The 12958-nt window shown below is 35.6% G+C and overlaps 1 protein-coding gene across 7 annotated transcripts in view; it reads right to left on the bottom strand.

Moving 5' to 3' along the window:
• ATAD2B (ATPase family, AAA domain containing 2B) overlaps positions 1–12958 on the bottom strand; it is a 75352-nt gene that overhangs the window by 27732 nt on the left and 34662 nt on the right. For 6 of the 7 annotated variants that reach the window (XM_026068088.1, XM_026068091.1, XM_026068089.1 and 3 more), the window contains 7 exons: positions 12346–12478; positions 10158–10344; positions 9301–9486; positions 8382–8517; positions 7865–8061; positions 5082–5241; positions 228–350 (listed from right to left, as the gene is read on the bottom strand). In XM_026068088.1, the coding sequence (XP_025923873.1) occupies positions 228–350; positions 5082–5241; positions 7865–8061; positions 8382–8517; positions 9301–9486; positions 10158–10344; positions 12346–12478 (1122 nt within the window). The remainder of the gene's footprint in view (positions 1–227; positions 351–5081; positions 5242–7864; positions 8062–8381; positions 8518–9300; positions 9487–10157; positions 10345–12345; positions 12479–12958) is intronic. The other variant, XM_026068090.1, reaches the window with a different exon arrangement.

Below are 12958 nucleotides of genomic sequence, written 5' to 3'. Positions count from 1 at the left end.
ATGRTGCATTATCAGAGCAATTCACACAGTTGGAAAAAGTACGCAAGTGTCAAGCTCAGTCATCCTTTAACATATATTCCTGCCTGTGTCTGACACCCATTCCATTTTTCATTTTAAATTTAAATTTTTTTATGGGCATTTGTAAATTCTGCTTTTATGCCACACACTCACATACAGTAATTCCTCAACTTGGTATTTTACATTATGATAAATGAAGTTTAACATACCTCTTTTTCTTCTCGCTTCCTTGATTTCTTCACACATTTTATTAAATTCTGGATCCAGTTCAGCAGCGATTATAGCATGAGCAGTGTCCTTCAAAGTACAAGCTCTATGTCTAATTATTTTATCTAGAAAACAAGAAAATACACTTGTTAGTTTTATCACATTTATGTAAATACTTTATCATTTATATGTAGTTCTATATTGTATATTACAACACCGATATGCATGGAAGTAACTAGAAAAATCTATAAATGTATGAAAATATAGATGGATCAATATCATAGCATGCTCAATAATCACAACCCAGCTATTTAAGAGATAAAGCAGTTTTCTGAAGTACAAATTGTCACTTTAATCAATGGTGGCATTTCTAGACAAATGCAAACAGTGAATGAAGAATACACCCAAATCAACTTGCAATTCTTAGAAACTTGCTAGAATCAGCATTTCTAGCCAGTTTCCACAGGCAGAAGCACACAGTATAATGGAGTACAGTGCAGAGAGTCCCAAGTAATATCAGACTTATCCAGGAATTAGTTTACAGCTCAGGTTAGGAACATTCATACAATTATACTGCCAGTAAAATCATACTGGGGACAGCCTCTGGATCGGCAAAGTAGACCTGACTTACCTCCCTCACCTGTGGGTTGTTTTTTTTTWGTTTTTTTAAATCTTCAATTATGGTTACTTTTTATTTAACMAATATGCTAGAAGATTCAAAATTGTGCTTAAATAGATTATTTTATTGCTGATATTTAATAACTGTTTCAGAGTTTAATCTGTTGAGAGAAACTGGCAAGAAATAAGCCTCGAAGTTTTCTATGTTTTCTTCTCTATCTGGGGAACAGGACAGAAAACATTGCTCACACTGGAAGCCAAAGTATAACACATTAGAAAACATACTTTCAGAAAAGACTAGTTCCCACATCTTCAAAACACACAAAAGAAATTCTTCCAATGCTTGTTAAGTATTTCAAGTTTGAAAAGTAATTATAACTTAATAGGTAAACCCATATATGGGGAAAACTGACATCTATAATGTTGCTTTTCAACCAAATCTATGGCGCTCATTGTTTGCTTTTAGTAGAAACACATTTAATTTGTCAATTTATCCATGCTGAATTACTTTTTACAGCTGATGCAGGTACTTCAACAGTAAACATTAATGTCTACAATATATTAAACAATTAGCAGATTTAATCTGTCACTAAAGGCAGCAATTAAGAATATCAGCGAACATTTACTAAACAAGGTTTATAAATCTAGAAACAGTGAGTTTTATGACTGRAAAAACAGCTGAGTCAAAAAGAATACTCAGTATCCAGCTCAGTTGAGCTCCAGCTACATTTTCTAGGGAAATCTACCTCTACTTAATTAAATAGTTAACTGGAAACTAGAAATTTTTACCTGCATGTATTTGTGAACCTTTTTGTCTTATGCTGTCCAGAATGTCACAAAAATACACCTGCATTCTTTGTGCAATATTAGACTTTTTAAAAGTTGATCAAGTAAAAAAGCTTAACAGGGCATCCTTAAAAAAGTTCTATTTATTGAGAAGGAGCTACCAAAGCTCTTAGGAGGACAAGGGTTTTTCAGTTTCTGATCTTACTAAGCAGCTCATTGTTGAAATAACCCCACCCAAAACCTGGTTCACTTTCCAAACTATATCAATTAATAGCACATGCATATGTATTCTGGCAATGGTAACAGTGGTGGCTTGGTTGCTTGTTTTTAATCAAAACAGGTATGCTGGAAAAAAACCTCTAGATACAGTTACATGGTCTTATAGATGTATTTGCTATGCTATTCCCCTTTAACATAGATAGTTATGTTATGCTATCCTACTATACCAGAATATCAGCATAAATGCACTCATGCTGTCAGAAGTTACTATACCACTGACTATACTGTATCAAGCTTTATAGAGGTAGTTTCCCAAGTTTAGACCAACCCACTTTACTAAAAAAAAACAACCCAGCACAACGTATTCCTCACTGGCAAGTATTTTGGACAGTGTCCAGAAAGGCTAAAGTGACACAGATCTTTTGAAGAGAGTATCTGTTTGAATTACCGATTTCCTCATAACCTGTGAGGGGTGAGACCTTCTCACAGACAATGCTTCAAAGAGGCAAGTACTTCTGTGCCTAAGGCACAACAGTTATGTTTCCATGCCTTCCAGAATATTTCCTGGTCAAGGAATGGAGGGAATGAAAAAAACCATATACATACATACATATACATACACACACACAGACACACACATATCTTTCTATAATCTACGTCTGAAATTTTATAAGAGAGTACTAGGAAAACCAAGAAGCCAGCTTTGAAAATCCGTACTACATTTAAAAACAATTAGTCTGGTACTCCAATTGCCTTTCCAAACTGAATTATAGGACGGACCCAGGCACARCATCATTCTTCTGCAAATTCAGGCATGAAGCAGAGGTGAGCATATGTGCCCAGCTTAAAAGAATGCGAACATTCATAGGTTACTATTCAAACACTTAATGTAACACAAGCAACGCGCTGTTTCAGCAGTGTACTCATACAAGAGCTCTGTCAATAAATTTTATACACTAAAAGAGGAAGAATGGAAGTTTTTCCTCACCATACGTTGGCAATCTGTGACAATGCAGAGGACAGAACTAGCTTTCAATTCCTACTTAATGACAAGGAACTCCAATCCAACACTTAACCTAGAAAGAGCTAGAACCATTTCTTTCAGCTCAGTCCCAAGGGGCAGGAGGAACTAACACACCCCATTTCTGGTTCCCTAAATATATTTCCTAGGACTTCTCCTCTTTGGACAAGCCCAATGAACACTTCTATCTCTGAACATTCCCCAAGCTGTCTTTGCTGTGTTACATTTCTGCCACGCTGAACCTGCAACTCATGTAGTTTACGGTCCTGTGTAGATCTGACCTCATACGTTCACAGTCACATGACACCTGCTCTACAACTGCAAGGACCTCTTCAGACTACACTTCCTAGAATTAAATAATGAAACCCACAGATCAAAACGGCCTAAAAACGAGAACAGAGCTCGTATTTTATTTCCAATCTTTCACACAGGCCATGAGTAAGCCACAAACACGTGTCAGCCACATACAACAGGTATGCCTGATAGTCACCACCATCTGAACAGGTGCTCTTCAGAGACAGTCCCAAGTTTCCATCAAGGCTTAGTTAGTTTACATCAATTACACATTAGAAGTCCTTAAGCAATATCATTGAGAACCCAGAAAAGCTTCAGCTGAAGTTTATCAGTAATTTTTAGTTGAAATACAAAAATGCATCATAAATTGAAGAAAAATAAACTTTATTTTCTACAGATAAAAACTAGCATTGGGTTCAAAAAGCAACCTGAAACAAGTACAACACTGAACTTCAGGCATCACAACTTCAGAAGAGCAAGCCACAGCATGCCAGATGCAATTGCTTGACTACATATACTGATGCTGTTGCTTCCTGAGGCCTAGATCTGATGGTAGCTGAACTTCTCAGTTTACCCTCATATTGCACAGCAAAGATTTGACTTTCCAGGAATGACCCTGAAATTGGGTCAATTCCATACGTACTCGCACACAAACTGTAAATCCACACTACCATGCAAGGAACATCATCTAGATTTCCAACGTGATTTTGAAAGTAACCATTCAAATGGATCACTGCTCTTAAAAATTAGTTTACAGGTTAGAAGAACAGGGGGAAAGGAGAACAGGAAGGAGGAAAAAAAAAAAACAACCACTAAAACCCAGAAGTCTGGGTTAGAGAAAGAATGATACAAGGCACTCCTCTAATCTGAAACCAAGTGTCTGTCAGCACACTAAGAAACAAGGTCTAGCAACACAACAGCCTCACCAAGAGGGAGCTCAACTGTTCATCAGTGGCAAATTTCAGAGCCTTCGATTTGACCTGACTAGAACGTATCTAGTCCATGTGAGAGACATCTGCAAATGCCTCACAAAAATCAAAATATTGAAAAGTGAGAAATAAAAATAGGAAAACAACTGGTAATGATGAAACAATTTCATCGTTTCACAAAACTGAATAAAAAAACTTCTTAACACATTGGACTACACTTGCAGATGGGCCCAGATTTCTAAGTATCACATATATTAAATACAACTACACAAAAAAGGCATTACTTTTGCATTTTAAATGTTTTATTGATAACTCTGGAAGCTGCCAACTGAAACACCTTCTTCTAGCAACATCCACCTCCCCAGTACACTACAAGGGGGAGGTAGCAGTAAGTACCCAAGATGCTCTTTGCTTTGCTTTGGGTGTGAACAGCTTTTATATGCCTTTCGGTCTACTTTATTTACTTATTTATTTATTTAAACTGAAAGCACGCCATCATACTCTGTCAACACAGTACCTCCTAATCAACTGCAACAGACCTCCTTGCTTGGTGATTTATCTTGTTTTATTTCGATCCCAAATACATAGTTCTTACTTTCTGTGGGTGAATTTCATGCTCTAAGCCAATGTGCAAATGTAAGTAGAGCATTGCCAGATTGTTTGCATGAATCTCTACTGAACTTTCCCAAAATATGATGGGATTTTTTGATGTGTATACAGAAGTTCTATTTACTGAGAAGGAGCTACCAAATTTCAAAGAGCTGCAAAACCTAATTCTTCAGAAAGCAACCTTATGTGCTTTAGTTCTCCTGTTCTTATGATGTCCCACACACTTCAGAATATTTAAGCACAGACCCTTGGGAAATTCACTTGTTTATCCTATTTATTATACAGTATGCAGTTTATTTAGATGCCTGAACAGTAACAGAATATACGATTACGTACCAGGCTTTCAAGTTTAGGTAGGCCAAAATTAAGTAGGTCCTTACCTCCAGGATCTTTGTCTGGATTATACTCCAAAGCATTGCTGCAGATCAGATCAATATCTGTTAGGAAGTCCTTGGCAGTTAAATAGTTGTGTTTATCAATTTTGGTTATTACTGTTGATAGATCCATTGGCTCTTTGATAACTTCAAGGTAATCTGAAACCTATAATCAAACAGCATACAGAAATGACACAGGACCATACACATTGCATTTAAACATTGCCAACTTCACATCTTTATACTCACATTCATGCCACGTGCTTAGCTCTAACACATTAACTAAACATGTTGATTGCTAAATAAATTCAAGTTGAAAATTGAAAAGTTCTATCAGACTAAACAAAATACAGGGCTTCTGAAGTTATTATTTCTTCAGTAATTCACCAATTTATCCTTCAAAATGAAGTCAATGGTACTTTTGAGGCAAAGCACCTTCAACATCATATATTTATACTACCATTTATATAAATATTTGTATAGTGTTATAACACTACCTTGAGTCAAAAATGAAAAACAATGAGTCCAACCTAAAACCCTAGGAAAAACTAGGGAAGCTATATTTTGTTCATTTTGTAAGTAAAGTTCTCTTAAAATTGAACAGTCAAATTATCAACTTTTAAGTATCTTCTGGAGAATAATTCCTATTATCACTTGTACAATAACCAAGACAGGTATTATTGACTGAAGACATAACACTGACTTTACAGAAGGGCAGTGTAAAGAAAAAGCCTTGCGTCAGAGTTCACAGCTTACTCGGAGCTTAGCTCATTGGTGGAGACTTAGCATCCACCAGCATACACTGAAAAGTATTTAACAAAATTAATGACGCCATACGGAGCTCAAGCTTGACAGTCAAGGCATCAGCACAGCTTCTGTAATAAAATTCACCAAAATACCTACGAGCTTATTATCTCCCTCAAGAAAAAAAATAAATAAAATAAACCTATGCTTGAATGTTTTGGTATGATTAAGATCACAATCAATTAAAATAGTGGCAGCTTSAGAAACAGAATTGCTTTTTCTATTTTGAAATCACCCACCTATAATGGTGGCTGCCAAAATACTGAAGAGTAATTTGGATAGTGAATACATATTCTGATCAAGCCATAGTGATGCTATATGATTTTTATATATATTTATATATATATATATATATATATATAAAGTATCTGTAGATATTCAAACGAAAAAGTATTACAACATAAACTAATATTTTACTTCACTGGACAACAGTAGCATCTAACTCCTTACGCATACAGTGAACTTTATGATGAAAAATCAAAATGGCAAAAATTGTTTTGCCTCCTCTACGGAAACATACATTCACAAATAAAGTTACATACTTCTAAAAGATAATGATAATTTGTTCAGGGATCTGAAAGCCAAGCTGGCGGGGGGGGGTTGGGTTTTTTTGTTTGTTTTTCTTTTCACATCAGAAAGACTCCTCACTGGAAACTGTAAACATCGCTGCTGAATTAGTCAGAAAAGTCCTTGACTTTTCACCTAGCAGCGTTCTCTCTGCAACGTAAGTAGGAATAAAACAAACTTAACACGTTTTCCTCAGAAAGCCAAACAGATAGACTTCTTGTACAGAAGGAGAGGATAGTCCTCTGCTTAATGCACCAGGTGGGACTAAGATTACATTTAGTTTCTAGTGCTGTCATATATTAGTGGAATTTTTGGCAAGCCTCTGAATCACAGCCTCGTATTTCAATTCCCCATCTACAAAAACAAGGAAGGTAATTAATTCTTTCTTTACATGTTCTCAGACAAGTCTGTTTAGACTGAAAGTTCTCTGGGGGAAGAAACTATCTTTACTACGAGTGCGAAAAGCTTCCTACAGCAATGAACCAATGAGCCTCCCAAGCAGCTTCATAATAAAAATTAAACAGGTGCTCCTCTGACCATGCTTACATTACAAGCTGCCATATTAAAGACCGCTTGTCAGGCTTTCCGAAACAGTCAGCTACAGAACACTACCAAAACCTCAACTGAACGGGACCACAAATATGTACTTGTTTAGTCCTACAAGGAATTTACACCACAAATCTGTTTTTCACAATGCTGTAGCATTTAAGTGTCCCACATTTGTCCCTTCATATCTTTCAAAAGGGATGTTTCTGTTCAGAAGCAAAAAATGTTTTTCCAATCCGTGCAAAGTTTGCAACGGGCCAGCATTCGATCTCAATGTCAGGCTGAACCCTGCCCTTTTCACATACCAGAACCTAAAGAGATTTGCAGATCAAACTATCTCCGCAGTTAGGTGTCCACACTCCGCAATCAGGTGGCTAATGCCGTGCAATGTGTTACTGTCTGTGATAAATGGCATCCACAAGCATTAGGGCCGAAATCATTTAACAATACTATTAATGCTCAATTCATTATAAAACATAAATCACTTTTTCAATATTATCATCCCTATAGGTTTACAACTTTGTAAATCCTTTTATTACTTAAGAATTGTATTTATGCTTTCAAATATTTTAAGAGCACTGGTAGGGTTAGGAGTGGTGGCATCTTTAAATGCTGATTTCAGCTGGAAAACTGACAGGAAAGTGCAAGATTTCTCAGGACATCATTGGTGCAGCCAAAGAACATGCTCCTGACTTCTTGCACCACAGCTCATGATGTTATAACTATCTCACCAGCTAAAATTAATATTCCAGATGGGAAAGACCATGGATAAAACATCAGTTTTGCTTATTAACTTATCCATTCCTTTTTCAAATTGATATTCTCTTTCTAATAGATTCAACTTCATTGTTTGCACATTACTGAAACAAGACCTCTTCAATATCCACCGGTTTGCTGAAGATGTTAAAGCGTTTGTCTGTGGCCAGCCTCTTGGTAACRTCCCTGAGAAACAACCGCAGCTCTCTCAATGTGTTCTCTTCCTGGTCCTCCATTCGTTGTTTTTCTGTTTCTGACAGCTCACGGGCAGGACATGGCAGTGCAAGAGGAAGAACTTCCATAGCACGAAGAGCTAGGAAAAAAAAACAAGAAGTCAGACAAATGGACCTTGGGATTATGCCATTCTGTCTTTCACTATATATTTAATTTGCCTGACCTATCAGGCCTCTATGTATTCTTAGCCCCAAGGCTCTCCATTTTTTAAAACTGACAATCGTAACTCTTCCATTCCTCCCACCAAATAACATGTGAGAAATTTATTCTTGGCACTGATACACTGTCACTGGTTAATTATGCTAACTGTAATTTACCCAAACCTTTTGAAAAAGAAAAATATCACAGAACAAAACATTCTGATCACATTATTAGTAGTTTTACTGTAACTTAGTTTACCAGCCTGTTTCCTTCTTGGTGGGGGCATTGCTGCCTCATCAAGAATTAACCCTTTGAAAAATCGAAGTCTGTCTTCTCCACTTGGTCTTTGAATATAAAAAACCTCTTCATACTGGATTCTGAAGATACATTTCACCTAAAAAGAAAATAATGTCATATGAAAATTGGGCATCCTCTCAAAACTACATGATTAGTGCCCATATTAATACATCAGTCACAAACTTCAAATTGAGCCACAGGAGAATAAGCTCTATCCAACGCTGTACACTGCCTAAAGAAAATGAACATGTGTAATTCTCACTGAATTTTCTGTAATAACTAAACTTGTAGTGTCCCATGACCCTAGCAAAGGCCACATCTGCAGTGAAAAGAAGAGAAAGGACAGGAGAAAAATCAAATAAAATGTTGGGAAAATATAAAAAAAACTACATAAACATCTTGAATTTCAGAAGATGTAAAGTTAAACTTAAGTCTTTAAACTAAATGCACGTTTATTTACACTGGAGGCTATATCCAGACAAATTTCATCAGCTTCAACAGGCTCCTCTGGACTTATACATCTGTAACCAGACGTGTTACTGGAATTCCATCAGTACCTTCAGCAGTAGGTCAGAGAAGAAACCCATGATGGTTTCCTTATAGAAATGTTCTCTCTTCAAAAAATCAAGTGTTGTCCAAAAAAATTTTGTTTTTGCAGCAGAGTAGTATAGAGATTATGAAAATTTGTATTATGGAACTATATTCTTCATTAAAGAAAATTACAGACACTAAATTAAATTAACACTATATTTTCAGCTTGACATATTTTAAATTAAGTTAGAAAAAAGTGCAAAATAGAGTGTTTTTTGTTTTTACATAATCAAAACATTCTGAAGAACATAAGCATCTCTAACAATGCTTTCCTTCAGAGTAAACTTACCTCTTCAGGCAATTCACTGTACATGGACTCAGAGGTAGACAGTAGAAATATAGGGGAAAAAGATGGTATATCTTGCAGCAAAGTTAGAAAAGTAGCTCTCACAGTTTCACTGACAGCTTCCCACCAATCACCAATATGAGGCATGTAAACAATACTCGGTACTGTTCTTCGAGCTTCACGAAAGATCTAGTTAAAAGAAACACTGGTATTTAAACTGAGAAACTGATTTGTATTAACCCTTGTGAGAAATAAAACTCTTGTGGACTGGAAAAATGACAGAAGTTTATGGTATTTGATATAGAAATGCTCCAGTAAAATAAAATTATCTAGTGATAAAGGCTTTCTAAACAAGTGTTAGTGACTGTTAGCTGCATCATCCAATTATTTTAGGTCAATGTGCTAGGGACTACAAAACAACTTCTTGTCACATGTTTTAAAAACTTGTTAAGACTGAACAATCAAGATAAAAATTAAGCTTTTCTGCAATCAATGCAAAATCCTCCACAAAGTTTTTTGAAATTTACAATTAAAATGAAGTAATTAAGTAACAACATCACAGCACACCAATTCATACACAAGCTAATAAAAATGAAAGTCAGGAACCAAATACCAGATTTATCTTACTTGACATTAACTCGACTCCTCAGTCAGGTACCTAAACATTTAATTACTCTCACAAGCCAGCAGAGAGATCGGAATCACCCTCTGGAAGCACCTTTCTTTTAACCATACATTATAGAAGGAGCCTAGGAAAACCTGGCTTTTAAGTTTCATGCCAGCTAACTACCTTTATTTAGAGGCAACTAATCTGGTTCAGAATCACAAAATTTACTCATTAAGATAATCTGAACTGTTACCTGTGCACACGATTCTTCAGGCGTTTTGGCACTGACTGAATAAAGTGCTGGCAGATCTAGCCGGTGTACAGAGAATTTTTCAAGAGTGTGCAATAGCGCTGGAGCAAGRTGCGAAGTCTGACCCGAACCTCTCTCTCCAGATAGCAGTAATCTTGGTCTGTAAGAGGTTGGCTGGTGGTAAGCTGACCTATAACAGAGTAACATTTAATAAATACAGTTAACATGTAAATGTTATCAGTGTAGCGATATACATCAGAATCACTGTTTCATTTTATCAAGCTATTTTTTTTCAGGAAGCAAACAACTTGTAAATAATAGATAATGGTTTCCCACTGGACAGTCTAAAAAGATTTTGATGACTCTAACATAGCTCAGCACTATTCCAGCTCATCTGTGCAAAACTATGCACATAATATTAAATTGATGCAAACTTTGATTATAATCAGTTTATTTAAAACCAATTCTTTGCTAACATGAACAGACAATGGCATTCCAATGAAGATATCCATTTAATTACGCCTAGTTCAGGCCTAACCACAAAAGTAGTTCTTCAGTAGYCTCAGGAATACCAGGTCAACCTATTCATCCCTTAAAAGCGCTACCCAACATTGAACTTAACATTTCAGTACTCTGCTGAATTAAGAAATAGGACCCTGTCCAGTATTAATAAAACTTAATTCTTAAAGGAGTATTTATATTCTATGCCTCTATTTAGTAGACTTCCAGACAGGAGAAGGATGGGGGGGTTATTAATTATATTATTATAAAAACATACTTATATATTAGAATTTTTATATTATATAAATAATATCTATATCTATATATTTTTTTTTTTGCTGTCAAGAAGAAATCCTAAGGATTCCATACAAAGTTTTTTGATTTTTTTTTTTTTTTTGCCCCTTTTGGGGGGGGGGGGTGGTGACGAAGAGAGACCTGTTCGGTTTTCCATTAAAAGTCTTTCTCATTTATAGTAAGTTGATTATAAAGCAATAAAGAATTAAAATTAATTTATATTTTCTCTCATTAAGCTATCTTTATCTCTACATCACTCTGTTCTGGCAGTGAAACAAGACTGGCTGCTTTCATTATTCGTTAAATATTTTGTAATGACTGTGCTGACCTTTGGCTTTTCAATTCTGGTAGTGGAGGTTACAGACAGAAAGCAATGAAAAACGTTCAATAAAATATATTAACTGAGGTTTACATGCTTTACAAAAAGAAACACTCTTCCAGATTATTTCATTTAGACACACAATCACGCAAACATGCATTGTGGTTTGTTTTGTTTTGGGTTCCCCCTTACCCAACAAAAAACTTAAATTTGGGATTACCATGCTTGACCRTGTACCTCTCAGAGGACTTAAACTATTTGAATTTAAATTAACTCGATTATTTTTCAGCTCATATGACTGTAAATGCTGTTCTGGCATCAATCATTCTTCAGCACTGAAAATTTTACACTTTTTCACAAGATGGCTCTACAAAACTTTACTACTACTCAACAGTTGGTCTATCTCCATTTTCTTTATTAAACAGACTCCCAGCAGAATCTACACAAATATTTTAAAGCTATTCTTAATAAAAAAGCAAAGAACTGTTAGTTCATTACTGTTAGTTTATTACTGTAGCCAATTCAATTTATACTGGGAAGACTCATCCAAATTTCACACACACTTTCTAAATTCCCGTTTCCCTGAAACTTTCCATGAAAAACAAGGAAAAAACATGTTAAAATGCTGAATGCATTAAATATATGATGCACTCAAGCAGCTGCATTCACTGAAGCTCAACAGGACTTCAGACCAAGAAAAAGCAAAACAAATCTACACCGACATTGTAACGTTTCCCACAAAGCAAACCTCTACATCTCTCCCTCCAAAATATTCCCAAGTATCTCCCCATTTTTYTCCTTGCAAATCGACACCGAGTTTGTAACAATTGAGAATCACTGTAAAGATCTAACTGAGATTTACTTCTAAGCTCCATCTATCTGCTGCAAACTTCCTGATGCCCAAGACGTGGCCTTTCCTGAGACCATTCACATAGCTAAAACTCTTGGTTGTACACTTGTGTGTTCCCGTCACAGAACACCATTGTCACCACGAAACAAGAGATTATCCTTATTACCTCTGCTGAACGAAGCATTTCCTAGCTTTATCTACTTAAACGCACTTAGAGACACACTCACATTGTAAAATGAAGGTAGGGTTTATGTATAGCAGCTGATGACTGTTTCTTTGGTGATCCTGAGTGACAGCTCGTCTCAAAAATTGATGAAGCATTCTCATCTTCACTATCATCTAATATTAGACTTGGTACATCTGTTTCAAGAGATACATGAATTAGAGTCTTACCACTTCTAAGAACACTTGCAACAAACAAGAGAAGGCATTAGAATTTTCTTCATACGAACTGTAACACATTTTAAAAGTAGGAAAAGTATGACTCAAAACTGTCTAAATATCAGGATGATAAACACTTGCTACTTCAAAAAACAACACAAATCAAGTATTGCAGAAGCCTAAGCATAAATACAATTTACTTTAATACAATTTACATAAATACAATTTACTTTTAAACCATCAAGCAGAACAACAATTTCACTAACATGAAAAGTGTAACATGCTTTATCACAATAAAATTACATCAGTGCTTTAACGTACTATGCAATGTTTCCTTTAGTTTTATTTCACTGCTAGAGTTTTTCAAGGATAAAGTTATAAACTCTGTTAATTTCTCTGACAATACAGAATTTTGTATTTCTTTAAGTGCCCAAGTTTTCACAGGTACACTACTTCCAA

Source organism: Apteryx rowi, unplaced genomic scaffold (assembly GCF_003343035.1).
Source record: "Apteryx rowi isolate R43461 unplaced genomic scaffold, aptRow1 scaffold_269, whole genome shotgun sequence".
NCBI classification, from domain to species: domain Eukaryota; kingdom Metazoa; phylum Chordata; class Aves; order Apterygiformes; family Apterygidae; genus Apteryx; species Apteryx rowi.
This window is presented reverse-complemented; position numbering and strand designations above follow the sequence as displayed.